General features: G+C 40.3%; 1 protein-coding gene across 1 annotated transcript; it reads left to right on the forward strand.

The window, feature by feature from the left end:
* Positions 1-5,815: 5,815 nt before the first annotated feature.
* Positions 5,816-11,194, forward strand: LOC120035339 (GDP-L-fucose synthase-like). The gene is made up of 10 exons (XM_038982124.1): positions 5,816-5,976; positions 6,460-6,574; positions 7,399-7,527; positions 7,833-7,906; positions 9,235-9,368; positions 10,048-10,112; positions 10,235-10,301; positions 10,405-10,484; positions 10,805-10,904; positions 11,139-11,194. Exons 1-10 carry the CDS (start codon positions 5,822-5,824, stop codon positions 11,192-11,194), a joined length of 975 nt encoding a protein of 324 aa, XP_038838052.1. The 5' UTR covers positions 5,816-5,821.
* Positions 11,195-13,745: the final 2,551 nt, after the last annotated feature.

Below are 13,745 nucleotides of genomic sequence, written 5' to 3' on the forward strand. Positions count from 1 at the left end.
ATTTCATGAACCTTGATTCTTAGGCTACATACAGTGCCTATGGAAAGTATTCAGACCCCTTGACTTTTTCCAAATGTTGTTATGTTACAGCCTTATTCTTAAATGTATTAAATAGTTTTTCCCCTTGTCAATCCACACACAATACCCCATAATGATTAAGCAAAAACAGTATTTTAGAAGTGTTTACTTATTTTTACATAAAAAAATGTTTTTTTAAATTGCCTAAATATTCAGACATTTTACTCAGTACTCTGTACAGCCTCGAGTCTTCTTGGGTATGACACTACAAGCTTGGCACACCTGTATTTGGGGAGTGTCTCCCATTAATCTCTGCAGATCTTCTCAAGCTCTGTCAGGTTGGATGGGGAACTTTGTTGCACAGCTATTTTCAGGTCTCTCCAGAGATGTTCCATCGGGTTCAAGTCCCGGCTCTGGCTGGGCCACTCCTGTGTTGTCTTGGCTGTGTGCTTTGGGTCATTGTACTGTTGGCATGTGAACCTTCTCCCAAGTGTGAGGTCCTGGGCGCTCTAGAGCAGGTTTTCATCAAGGATCTCTCTGTACCTTGCTCCGTTCATCTTTGTCTCAATCCTAACTGGTATCCCAGTCCCTGCTGCTGAAAAACATCCCCACAGCATGATGCTGCCCCACCCCATGCTTCACCGTAAGGATGGTGTCAGGTTTCCTCCAGACGTGACGATTGGCATTCAGGCCAAAGATTTCAATCTTGGTTTCATGAGACCAGAAAATCTTGTTTCTCATGGTTTGAGAGTCCTTTAGGTGCCTTTTTGTAAGCTCCAAGCGGGCTGCCATGTGCCTTTTACTGAGGAGTGGCTTCTGTCTTGTCACTCTACCATACTGAATGGTGGACTGCTGCAGAGATGGTTGTCCTTCTGGAAGGTTCTCCCAACTCCACAGAGGAACTCTGAAGCTCTGTCAGAGTGACCATGAGGTTCTTGGTCATCTCCCTGACCAAGGCCCTTCTCCCCTGATTGCTCAGTTTGGCCGGGCGGCCAGCACAAGGAAGAATCTTGGTGGTTCCAAGAACGATGGAGGCCACTGTGTTCTTGGTTACTTTCAATGCTGCAGAAATGTTTTGGTACCCTTCCCAAGATCTCTGCCTCGACACAAACCTGTCTCGGAGCTCTACGTACAATTCCTTCGGCCTCATGGCTTGGTTTTTGCTCTGACGTGCACTGTCAACTGTGGGATGTTATATAGACAGGTGTGTGCCTTTCCAAATCATGTCCAATCAATTGAATTTACCACAGGTTGTAGAAACATCTCAAGGTTGATCAATGTAATCAGGATGTACCGAGCTCAATTTCGAGTGTCATACAAAAGGGTGTGAATACTTATGTAAATATGGTATTTCTGTTTTCTATTTTTAATACATTTGGTAAAATTTCTAAAAACCTGTTTTCGCTTTGTCATTAAGGGGTATTGTGTGTAGATTGCTGAGGGATTTGTTTTCTATAATCAATTTTAGGTTAACGTAATTGTCAAGGAGTCTGAATACTTTCCGAAGGCACTATATGTTAATGTGGGATATTTTTAGCACTTTTCTGGGATGCTTATCAGAAGGAGACATGTCAATGTTATTTATATTGGAGCTGATAGTGCATGGTGAGCTGCAAACACCGGACTTCCTACTAGGGCACACTGCCTCAGTGCCTCAGTATAACTGGTTCAGAGGCATATGATTACTGTATACAATAGATGTAGGATCAACAGAGGCATTCAGGGGAGTGAGAGGGACATAAATTAGGTTACCTACATTGTGACTGCCAACGCCCCTGGGATAATGTACATTTACTGCAGCATTACCACAACTCAGCAACACGATGGTAGGGATTATCTGAGCTGAGCTTGGGTTGGGTCATTGATAAGTCATTGTCACAATGAATGCATAGTTATTGATTCCTTTATATTTAAAGTACTGTGGTGGCAGCATCAAGGTTGAATTAATTCAGCAAGGTTTGAATTCGTTCTGCAAGGTTGTTAGAATCTTATTCAAAATTATTCACAGCTGTAATGGCTGCCAAAGGTGCTTCCACCAAGTATTAACTCTGGGTAGTGAAGGCATACGCAATCAATACATCATCATTTTATATTTCTTAGTTATTTGGAAAATGTTATTAAATGTTTATTTCACTTTGAAAATGTGGAGTAGGTTGTATAGATTGGTAGGAAATCCAATTGATTCCCTTTTTAGATTAAATTTTAAAACAGCTAAAATGTGAAGACTGGGTAAGGGGTGTGTAGACTTTAACTAGTGACTATAAGGTGCCAGATTAAATGTGATTAATGTATTAATTATGATGCCATGATACTGTCACGCCCTGACCTTAGAGAACCTTTTTATGTCTCTAGTTGGTTTGGTCAGGGTGTGATTTGGGGTGGGCATTCTATGTTTTGTTTTCTATGTTTCTTTATTTCTATGTTTTGGCCGGGCATGGTTCTCAATCAGGGACAGCTGTCTATCGTTGTCTCTGATTGGGAATCATACTTAGGTAGCCCTTTTTCCCTCCTTTCAGTGTGGGAGGTTGACTTTTGTTAGTGGCACTTATGCCCTGTAAGCTTCACGGTTGTTCTTTCGTTTCTTGTTTTGTTGGCGACATTCTAATAAAAGGAAAATGTACGCTAACCACGCTGCGCTTTGTTCTTCCCTCAACAACGGCCATGACATTGTGACGGAATACAGAAAGAACAAAACCCTGTCCTCAAACATTTACATCAACAACAAAAAAATGTTATCAAATACCATGGAACACAACCACTTTCTGTGCAGTATTAATTGACCATCCTTACAAACCACTTACAAACCACACTGTATTGTACATAGGCTGGTCATCTATTTGTACCTGTAGACTTTCCATCAACATGAAGAAAACGATGCACAATAAAGCAATTGAGTACATTGCGGCATTAAGTGGTTTGTAATGATGTGATATGATTATGTGTCTCAGTTGCTAGAGCATGGCGTTTACATCGCTAGTGATGTGGGTTCGAATCCCACGGCGATCACCATCACTGCCTAACCCTATTTTCTTTAATGGAAAAATAGGGTTAGGTTGTTTGAAGAAATATATTTATATAAATAAACTACCTAACCCTATTTTTTATACATTTGTTTTTAGGGTTATGTTGTTTAAAATAGGGGTTAGATTGTTTTTAAAAAACAAATATATATTTGCTTTTTTTAAACAACCAAATTGTTTTTTATTGAAAAATAGCTTTAGGTGTTATATTTTTTATATTTTCCAATAACCTAATATATTTTCGTTGTTTTTTTTACAATCTAACCCTATGTTTCCATTTAAAAGTGTTGGGCAGTGATGGTGATTCTAGCAACAGAATAAAAAACAGAACCACCAGTCAGGAGGATACAGACACCTCAAGACGTATGCTTAGACATACATAATGGTATATCCCGTGTGAAAATAGCTCTGTAATCTGCAAATGACAGAGAAGGGGGGGGGGGGGGGGGGGGGGGCGAGGGAATTCCAATCCTAATGTGGTGCAAAGTCACTATACCTGGCTCTTTACAGTGGGGATTTTTTTATGCTTAGACATGCAGAAAAAATACTTTGTATAAACGTAAATTGGCACCTTGTGATAATATCATGATATTTGTGTGTTTTTATTACATACCAGTAGTATAAAAGAGGGGGATATATTATTTCTAAGGAAGTCAACTTTATTTCTCAACTCCTAATATTGAGCAAATTACACTCATTAGAGATAATTACACTCACTGTATCTGACATAGGCTTTGAAAAAGCACTTGTGAGTACCAGTTGCTGCAAGTGACTCTGGCTGCTGGCAAGCTTTCTTGACTCTGACATTACATTTTTGCAAATACATTGCTAACCTTTGTTTAACCAGCAGAATCGGTTGATATTATTGAAAGTGTTTGGAGTAAGGCTGGCACAATTGGCGTGTAATAATGTGCAATAATGGTCTTAACACATTCATTTTAATGTGCCCCCGCACATTGACTCTGTACCTCCTGTATATAGCCTCGCTATTGTTTTTTACTGCTGCTCTTTAATTATTTGTTTCTTTTATTTCTTATTTTTTTGTAGCTATTTTTCTTAACTGCATTGTTTGTTAAGGGCTTGTAAGTCAGCATTTCACTGTAATGTCTACTACACCTGTTGTGTTCGGCGCATGTGACAAATACGATTTGATTGATTTTAGAAGGGTGGGTTCAACTTTATATTCAAGTAGATATAGTTTATCCAATAGCAGTTTTTGATGTTTACATGAAGTGGGAAAAGTTGGTGGTCATTTCTTGAGCAGAATGGCATGGTTGCTTAAGAAGCTTAATTTCCAAAAGTTCTAAGCAGCCAAAACCATTTGACCCCTGGCCTGTAGTGAACGATTAGGTTTGCGTTTTTTGTTCCATTGAACACTGAAATAGGAACTGCATGCTTTATGACTTTAGAGCAGTTCTAGCATTCAGACATAATGGTAAATCCTGTGTGAAGATAGCTCTGTAATCTGCAAATGACAGAGAAGGTGGGGGGCGAGGGAATTCCAATCCTAATGTGGAACTGCTTAGCACTAGGTACCAGTCAGAAGTTATATTACATTTTTGGTGGGGAAAACTTTTTTTTTCCAGCAAACCTATCTTAACAGTCCTGGTATTTTGTTAATGTGTTACGTGAGTGATGGTGCGATAAACTGGGATAGTTTACCTGTAAGGCTACTACTCTCAGTAGAACCCTTTTTCTCTAAGAGTGTAGCTCACAGGTAGCCAATAAGAGCGACTCCACCTGGCGCCTGCGGCTTTCCTGTTGATAGGTTAGCGTGCAAGACAAGAGCGATAGCCTTTACCTCATTTATGTACTTGAGCGTTCAGAAATAGGATCTAATAACGACTTTATTCGAGGAGGAAAATTCTAACGAAAAGTTATACAGGTTTGAATTCATACATTAACTTTGTGTATTGATAAGATACATACAAAATAACACGAGGGTCTTGCCGAGTTAAAAATGTGACTGTTTATAATTCAAAATAGCTCACGTAAACTATACGGATTAAGATTAGAAATGTTTTGCCTTTATAAATATTTGTCCTATAAGTTCTATTTATAGGCCTTATGGTTGAATGAATGGGTGCTTTTGACTTCAACAATGAAGCCTAGGCTACATTATATTTAAAATAGTAGGCCTAAACATTTTCTTTCGACAATTTGCTACTTTTAGCCTACTCTTGTTTGTGTTGCTAAAATAATGTCAGTGTTGTAGCCTATATGATCATCTGATGTTACCTTATACTATACTGTTTGTAATATAGGCCTAATGAGACCAACCGTTATTTCGAATAAACACATATTGTTCATTTTAAAATGAATTACTGTATCTGTCGGTATTGGCGTAAGCTATTTGTCCTTTTGCTAAAATGAACATGATCATAATGCAATTCACTCTTGAGCTTAATATTTAATATGGCAAATTTATCTCATTTCAAAAGAAAAAAGTACATACATGTAGATGGGAAATAAATACAAATAAGTAGCCTCCATGATTAATCAAATAGGCTACAACGAAATTGTAAATGAAACGAAAAGTGTGTTAATACATTTAAACTTGCGTTTGATGTATAGCATGTTATTAATTCCTTATTAGCCTAAATGTATAACTATTCTTAGTTTTGTATTATCATCATTATTACGTTCTAAAGTAGGCTATAAATAGGGCCATGATCACACTGTCATTCATATCAGCCTACTTTGTTTAGGGCTACAGCGTAATAACAGTATGTGAATATCACAGCTGAAAAAATAAAGTTAGCATTCTTTGATCAGAGTGAGAGATGGATTCGCAGACGAAGGCTGACCCGATGCGCGTGCTCGTCACGGGCGGATCCGGTTTGGTCGGGAAGGCCATCGAGCACGTGGTGAAACAGGAAGGCGGCTGTCTCGAGGGCGAGCAGTGGACCTTCCTGTCCTCCAAAGAGGCCAACTTCGTGTAAGTTATGTCACATGAACTTCATATTCTCAGCAGAACTGGTCTGGCAGATAAAAATGACTTGCCTATATAGCGATGCCATGATCCCATATTCTACATGCCCGAGAAACACCAGCATGTCTGTTCTACATAACATATTTATACAGTCATGTTGCACTGTATGAAATCTTGTTATGACCCTTTTACATCTGGGGCTGGTTTTGTGGTTCCAACAGGAACAAATAGATCAAATAAATTCCCCAAATAAGTTCACTCAAAATTATTATATTCTATTCTCTGCTATTCTATTATTTTCGAATCTATTCTATCGATATGTAGATTGATGCATAGATACAGTATATATTTATAGAGTTTCTATATAGTTCCTGTTGGAACCACATTAAATGTTTAGCTAATTACATTCGTGCATGTATACTTTTATGAGATTGATCTGTTTCCCATTAAATGGGATGGTGATGATGATGATGACAGTTGTTCTGCCAGAGATCTACAACAGACAAGAGCAGTGTTTGAGAAGTATCGGCCCACCCATGTCATCCACCTGGCTGCCAAGGTGGGAGGACTCTATCTTCACATGAAGGAGAACCTACACTTTCTGGTGAGCTTACCTAAATACCCAGTTTGTTTCAATACCTAGGCTATACGTTTCTGTCCCAAACTACATTTGTTCAATCAGGGATGGGTCCAGAAATTCGGAACAGGCATTTCTAACTCACTGGTCCATTTTTTTGCCTGGTGCCCCAATTGTTAACCAAATAATGATAATTCTGCACAAAACCCCCAACTTGGACAGGCTGATGGGCTGAAGATGGAACCAGCCCATCTGACATTTTGGCTGAACTGCCTAAAGGCCAGTCCGTGAAATGGTTTGTCTTATCTAGCTACCAGTTGAATGCACCGACTGGAAGCAGCTCTGGAAAAGGTCTTCTGCTAAATGACCTGAACGTAAATGTTCACCTGGCTGGGCAACTACTTAGGCTGAAATTCAATTGAACTTGTCAAAGCGAAGTTTGCACAGTGACTTTGTTGGCAAATGTATTCATCTTAATTACAAAAGTGTATTAATCCATCTGTTTATTATTATATATTTTTTAAAATCTTTATTTAACTAGGCAAGTTAGTTAAGAACAAATTCGTATTTACAATGACGGGCTAAAGCGTAATAACAGTATGTGAATATCACAACTGAAAAAATTAAAGTTAGTATTCTTTGATCAGAGTGAGAGATGGTTTCGCAGACGAAGGCTGAGCCGATGTGCGTGCTCGTCACGGGCTGAGTGTTAGTGAGGAGTGTTTACAGGGGAGCTTCTTATCACTGTCTCCAAATGCATTCTTTGAATTCATTTGTGTAAAAACAAGTTATTGTGTAAAGCCGCAATACAGGTTTTATTGAATTGAGACCACAGTGTTTTGCCTTCACAGAGGGACAACCTTCGCATCAATGACAACGTGCTGCAGACGTCTCACGAAAGGGGCGTCACCAAGGTGGTGTCCTGTCTGTCCAGCTGCATCTTTCCTGACAAGACCACATACCCTATCGATGAGAGCATGGTTAGTTGAACAACCAGTAAGACCATATCAATGAGAGCATGTTGTGTTTAACCTTAATACTAAAATACTATGGTGGCATCAAATGGCACCCAATTCCCTATATAGTACATTATTTTTAACCAGAGCCATAATGACCCTGGTCAAAAGTAGGAGTTCAACAGTTTATGGTGCCATTTGGGACTCAGCCTAGTATGTGCCAAGTGACAGTAGAACTACTGTATGTTTGGGAACCTCTGGCCCTCCAAACTGTGATTTTTAATAAAAGCTGGGGTATGATCACTCATGCTTTCTTCCCCTTCCCACAGATCCACAATGGGCCTCCACACGACTCAAACTTTGGCTACTCACATGCCAAAAGAATGATTGATATTCAGAACAGGTGAGCTGGTGACTAATCTGTTACCTGAGCAGGTACATTAGCACACATTTGAAAGACCCACTCCAGCCTCCCTAGCACCTCATTTATCACCTGATGGACTTAACAAAAGATGCATTTCAGTAGCTGGTGCAGGCCCATCATTATATGGCACAGCCCAGCTCGCACATAATGTTCTGAGAACCATGTGTTTCTTCTGTGGGAATTTCAGTACTTTAGCATAACATTTCCTACAGGTTTCCTCGTGGTTCTATTTAAAGTTATGCTCTCAGAAAGTTAAGAAACAACGTTCTTCTGTGGGAATTTCAGAATTTCAGCGTAACGTTTCCTACAGGTTTCCTCATGGTTCTTTTTAGTAATATTCTCAGAACATTAAGAAAACTTTCCATTAAAACAACAAGAGCGTTCTAAAATGTTTATTTATTAACATATACATTCCGTTCTCAGCGTCAACAAAACTCTCTCTATCCTCTATCTTGTTAAGTGAGTTCAGGAAGTGGCCACACCTGATCTTTATGAGCGCTTGTTTCCTTTGAAATGGGGTCTGTTTGAATAGACTAAAATACACAGCTTTGTAAGAGCTAAAAAAACATGGCATGCTAGCTTCAACCTGGTGGCGCAGTGGACTGATTCCATGGATAGGAAACATAAGATCATAGGTTCAAATCTTATAGGCTCCTTGTGACTATAAAAAAAGAGATGTGTTTGCATGATTAATGCCTAAGCAATTTCATTTCCATGTGTCCCATCTGTGCTTGATGTTCAAAACAGTTAACCTAAGCTAGCAGTGTTATTAAAAGTCTTATTGAAACATGTTCTCAGAACGTTATTTAATTACCTTCAAATAACCTATAATTTCATTATCAGAACATTAATAAAACCTCCCAGGAAAACTTTCAGGGAATCATTGTAAAACGTTCTCAGAACGTCCCTGCAACCAAAAAATGAATGTTCTCAGAACGTAAAAAAAGTCAGCTTCACCGGTCAGGAAACTTAGGCTTTTGTTCCCAGAACCAATGGGAAACCAAAAACATATGTTCCCACAACTTCCAAGGAACCTCTATTGCTCTGCTATTGTTCTGGGAAGCAAGAAGGAAGGCCGATGACATCGGTATGCATCCATCAGACTAACCCCTTGAATTGCCAACTCCTTGAATTTCGCAATTGTGTAAAAAAAAACACTGTCCCCCCCCCAAAAAATCTACCCTTAAGGGTTTGTACCTTGTATTGTATGTGTACTTAGAATATTATTTAAAAAAATAGCTGGAGTGGGTCATTAATGTTCTAACCACAACGTGTGTGTGTGTGTGTGGGGACTTGATTGACAACAGGGGATACTTTGCGCAGCATGGGCGCCGCTACACCGCCGTAATCCCGACTAACGTGTATGGTCCCTATGACAACTTCAACTTTGAAAATGGTCACGTGCTCTCGGCACTCATGCATAAGACATATGCTGCTAAAAGTAAGTAACACTCACAATAACACACACACACACACACACACACACCCTACACCTACACCTACACACACCCTACACCTACACAGGAAGAACAAAAAGGACATCAACCACCCGAGCCACTGCCTGTTCACCCCGCTATCATCCAGAAGTCGAGGTCAGTACAGGTGCATCAAAGCTGGGGCCGAGAGACTGAAAAACAGCTTCTATCTCAAGGCCATCAGACTGTTAAACAGCATTCACTAACATAGAGAGGCTGCTGCCTACATACAGACTCAAATCACTGGCCACTTTAATAAATGGATTTGATAAAGGTATCACTAGTCACTTTAAATAACGCCACTTTAATAATGTCTACATATCCTACATTACTCATCTCATATGTATATACTGTATTCTATACCATCTACTGCATCTTGCCTATGCCGCACTGCCATCGCTCATCCATATATTTATATGTACATATTCTTATTCATTCCTTTACACTTGTGTGTATAAGGTAGTTGTTGTGAATTTGTTAGATATTACTGCGCTGTCAGAACTAGAAGCACAAGCATTTCGCTACACTCGCATTAACATCTGCTAAGCATGTGTATGTGACCAATACAATTTGATTTGATTTGACGCACACACAGACAGACAGACAGATACAAACACTTACTCCTTTCTACTCTCCTTGTAACAGAGGAGGGAACCCCGCTACAGGTGTGGGGCTCTGGAACACCCAGGAGACAATTCATCTACTCTCTGGTATGTTTAGTGAATTACTCTGTGTGTGTGTGTGTGTGTGTGTGTGTGTGTGTGTGCACTGACACGCACGCACAATGTCAGATATGTGTGTGTACATTAAATCTGTGTGTGTGTTTTCTCAGGATGTAGCACGTCTGTTCCTCTGGGTGCTGCGGGAGTATGATGAGATTGACCCCATCATTCTCTCTGGTGAGTCCAACATGGGGTGTGTGTGTGTGTGTGTGATATCAGTCAATATGTGTGTGTACCATATGTAACTGGACCAAGCTCCTTTGACCCTTGTATCTCACAGTGGGGGAGGAGGAGGAGCTCCCCATCAAGGACGCCGTAGAGATGATTGCAGATGCCCTGGACTTCAAAGGTCAAATAGTTGTATCCTTCCACAGGCTGTGTACGCCTGATAGGAGTTGCCCCTAGGCACAGATCTAGGATCAGCGTATCTTCCCCAATTCCTTACCTTAACCATTATTCAAATTTGACCTTAGATCAGTGTCTAGAACCAATCTAGTAGAATCCTTAGTACAACACCAGCAACCACATGTAGAGGTTCATTACACCTGTTGGACTGACAGACGTACAGATGTAGTACATTAAAAGCCCACTCGGACTGGCTACCCCCCCATATCCGTTGCACTGTAACTATGCCATCTCCCTGTGCTTTGCCTTTTGTGGCCCTTGACCTATGACATCAGTTCGACACCAGCAAGTCAGACGGTCAGATGAAGAAGACGGCCAGCAACGCCAAGCTGCGACGCTACCTCCCTGACTTCACCTTCACGCCGCTCTCTGAAGGTCCGAGATCCAAATATTGAGGGTTGTATTTTCTGTCCAGAAAACAACTCAATATTGTAGTTGGAATTAGTTGCCTTGTAAATAACACAGACGCATTACAGCATGATATTTGATACCTATCTGGTTATTGGTCGTTTTATGATTATGATGAAAGGAACGTTCACAGTGATTAAACCACTCTTCCAAAATGCACAGTATCCATAGATGACTGACTGTGTCTCTGCTCCCCTACAGGTATCAAGAAGACCTGTGATTGGTTCGTGAACAACTACGACATAGCCCGAACTTGAAGACAAATGAAGATCGAGACATGAATATTGTTTAATGAAAAAGACGAGGGCTACGTCCCAATACTACTACTGTGCCTTCCTGGTCTTGTGTCCTTGCCTTCATGTCAACTGATAAGTGAAAGTTCTGGATAGGTTTCACCATATGGCCGGTTAAGTTCTGTCAGATCAGTGGGCATGAAGTAAAGGCACACAGCACTCACAATTTCTGTACTCACAATACCCCACCTTGTTGTTCTCCCCAGAACTGTCTGGAAACCATTTTGGATCCTTTCTCCTCTATTTGCACCGTTGATGTCAGGGATTGACATTAAGGTTTGAAAGGCTCTTGCCCATTGGACAGCAGTATTTTTTGTTGGTTGCCTGATGATTACTGTCACTTGACAGAAAATGTTAAAGTAGTTGTTTACAAGCAAAATTGTCACTTAAATGGATACTTTGGGATTTTGGCAATGAGGCCCATTATCTACTTCCCCAGAGTCTGTTTAACTCCTGGATACCATTTTTATGTCTCTATGTCCAGTATGAAGGAACTTAGAGGTAGTTTTGTGAGCCAATGGTAACTAGCGTTAGCGCAATGATTGGAAGTTTATGGGTGTCTGCTAGCATGCTAGGAAGCAAAACAATCAGTTTGGATGCGTAACTTTTGCAGAGCAAGAGACCCTCTACAACCTGGTTGTAAGCATACCGGCTCTGGGAGACTTAGATTTAGACGCACAGCTCACAACCGAGAGCAATAGGGTATACTATTGTCTGGCGTTCTGTTCGCCCTGACCAAAAGTTATGCTTCCTGTGTAGCAGGACCAACATTTTTTAAGTGTAGCCCCTATGTTAGGCTACTGAAATTCTGTTTTAAAAAATCCCCTGCCTAATGGGGCAACCACAGAGCAGGTTCAACTTGCCCGACTGCTCAGCTCCAGGCAATAGGGCAACCCTTAAGGTCAATCCCTGATTACATGTCCTTCCCTGATGGTGGCTGAACTGGTCCAGCCACCTGATCACCTACAGTATGACTACCAGTTACTATGAGCAATACTGCAGGGTAATGTGTTCACACTCAAATACATCACATTATTTTAATTGTAATATCTAAAATATATAGTTGAAGTGTATGATCTATTTGTGATTGAATATTGACAAAAATATGAATGGGCTTTTCCTTGCTGTAAGAATGAGTTGTCAGTCGTTGAGAGTGATACTGTATGACATGTTTTCTCACTGCAAAACAACTAGAAGCCTACAGTAAAGTAGCCTGGATCTAAACATTGGAGCCAACTGTTTCTCATCATTCACTGGCCTCGGTCCAGACACTGCAGATCATAATACTGGTTTGTGTTAAAAGAAGATAGACACCCCATGTGATTTATCTGGGATGAACATAGAATGGGCCAACCTATGTAGAGCCATCAGACACTAATATAAAGTCAACTTCCTGAAGAATCTTGAGAATTAGGACATCACTGTCGCTCCACCTCACTGTAAAAAATAAAATCAATAAATAGTAGAAACAGGACAGGAAGAAGCAGGTTTTTAGGAGTCACACGACAGTTTCAAATGTCTACAAAGTTTGACGATAACAGTGAGAAGACCAAGATCATTTGGGATCTGCTAGTAATCGCTCCATTAATAAACGGGCAGATGTGCCATCAGTATATTTTACTCTACTTGGCACATCAAGTCATTTTCCTCAGGAGAGGAAGAAGCAGGTGTAACATTAATAAGCCTACACCTGTCATGTCATGCTGAATAATGAGGAATGACTTCTGCTTAACATGGTTTCTCTACTACACAACCACTTCACCATGGCATGAAGTAGTACAGGCCAACAGTAGACTGTCATTGAAGTACACACTACTCTTATCCAAGTAAGTACATACACAACAGTTGCTGCAAAGTAGATTTCCAATGAATCCACTGGAAAGTAGACCTCTGGCAGAACCACAGTAGACCTCTGGCAGAACCATAAAGAATATTAGTGTGTCTTCATTCAAAAACCTTAAGATGTTTGACATCATTGTCCAGTGTTCTGCTTCTAATTATGCAAACCAACCAGAAACATGACAAGGAGACCAGCCACGGCAACAGCAGGGTTTTTATTACAAATGAAAATGAACAAAAAAGACCATTCTAAAATGAGAAATAGAGGCCTGGGGAGATACGGCAATTCGTACAAATAAGCCACACTTGTCTTGTTGAATCCAGTGGTTTGTGGTGGGAGATGAGTCGGCAGGCAAGATCTACACGGAATGTTTTCATTGATACCTTCACATCTGCCTAATTCATTGATAAACCTATATCTTGTAAGAGTAAGTTATTTGACCTGAAAGGACTGCCACAGGTACAGTTGACTTCAAACCATTTCTAGAGACAGATATTGAAGCTAGTTTACACCGCATCTCAAATCACAGTTGCGTAACACTTTTCTTTTCTACCTTATTCCACTCTTCCAAGGACCCTGTTCTATTCTTCTCCTCCTTCCGCTGCTCAATTAATGAGGAGCATCTCATGCTCTTCCTCTCCTATTCACCTCCTCCTCCCTCCCTGGGTTGCGTTC

Source organism: Salvelinus namaycush, unplaced genomic scaffold, assembly GCF_016432855.1.
Source record: "Salvelinus namaycush isolate Seneca unplaced genomic scaffold, SaNama_1.0 Scaffold1030, whole genome shotgun sequence".
NCBI lineage: Eukaryota > Metazoa > Chordata > Actinopteri > Salmoniformes > Salmonidae > Salvelinus > Salvelinus namaycush.

Bases quoted from the DNA above. Each gene is read 5' to 3' on its own strand.
- LOC120035339 (XM_038982124.1), top strand. From the start codon at position 5,822: ATGGATTCGCAGACGAAGGCTGACCCGATGCGCGTGCTCGTCACGGGC. The intron at 10,485-10,804 runs GTATCCTTCCAC...CTATGACATCAG, and splicing joins ACTTCAAAGGTCAAATAGTT to TTCGACACCAGCAAGTCAGA. The intron at 10,905-11,138 runs GTCCGAGATCCA...GCTCCCCTACAG, and splicing joins CTTCACGCCGCTCTCTGAAG to GTATCAAGAAGACCTGTGAT.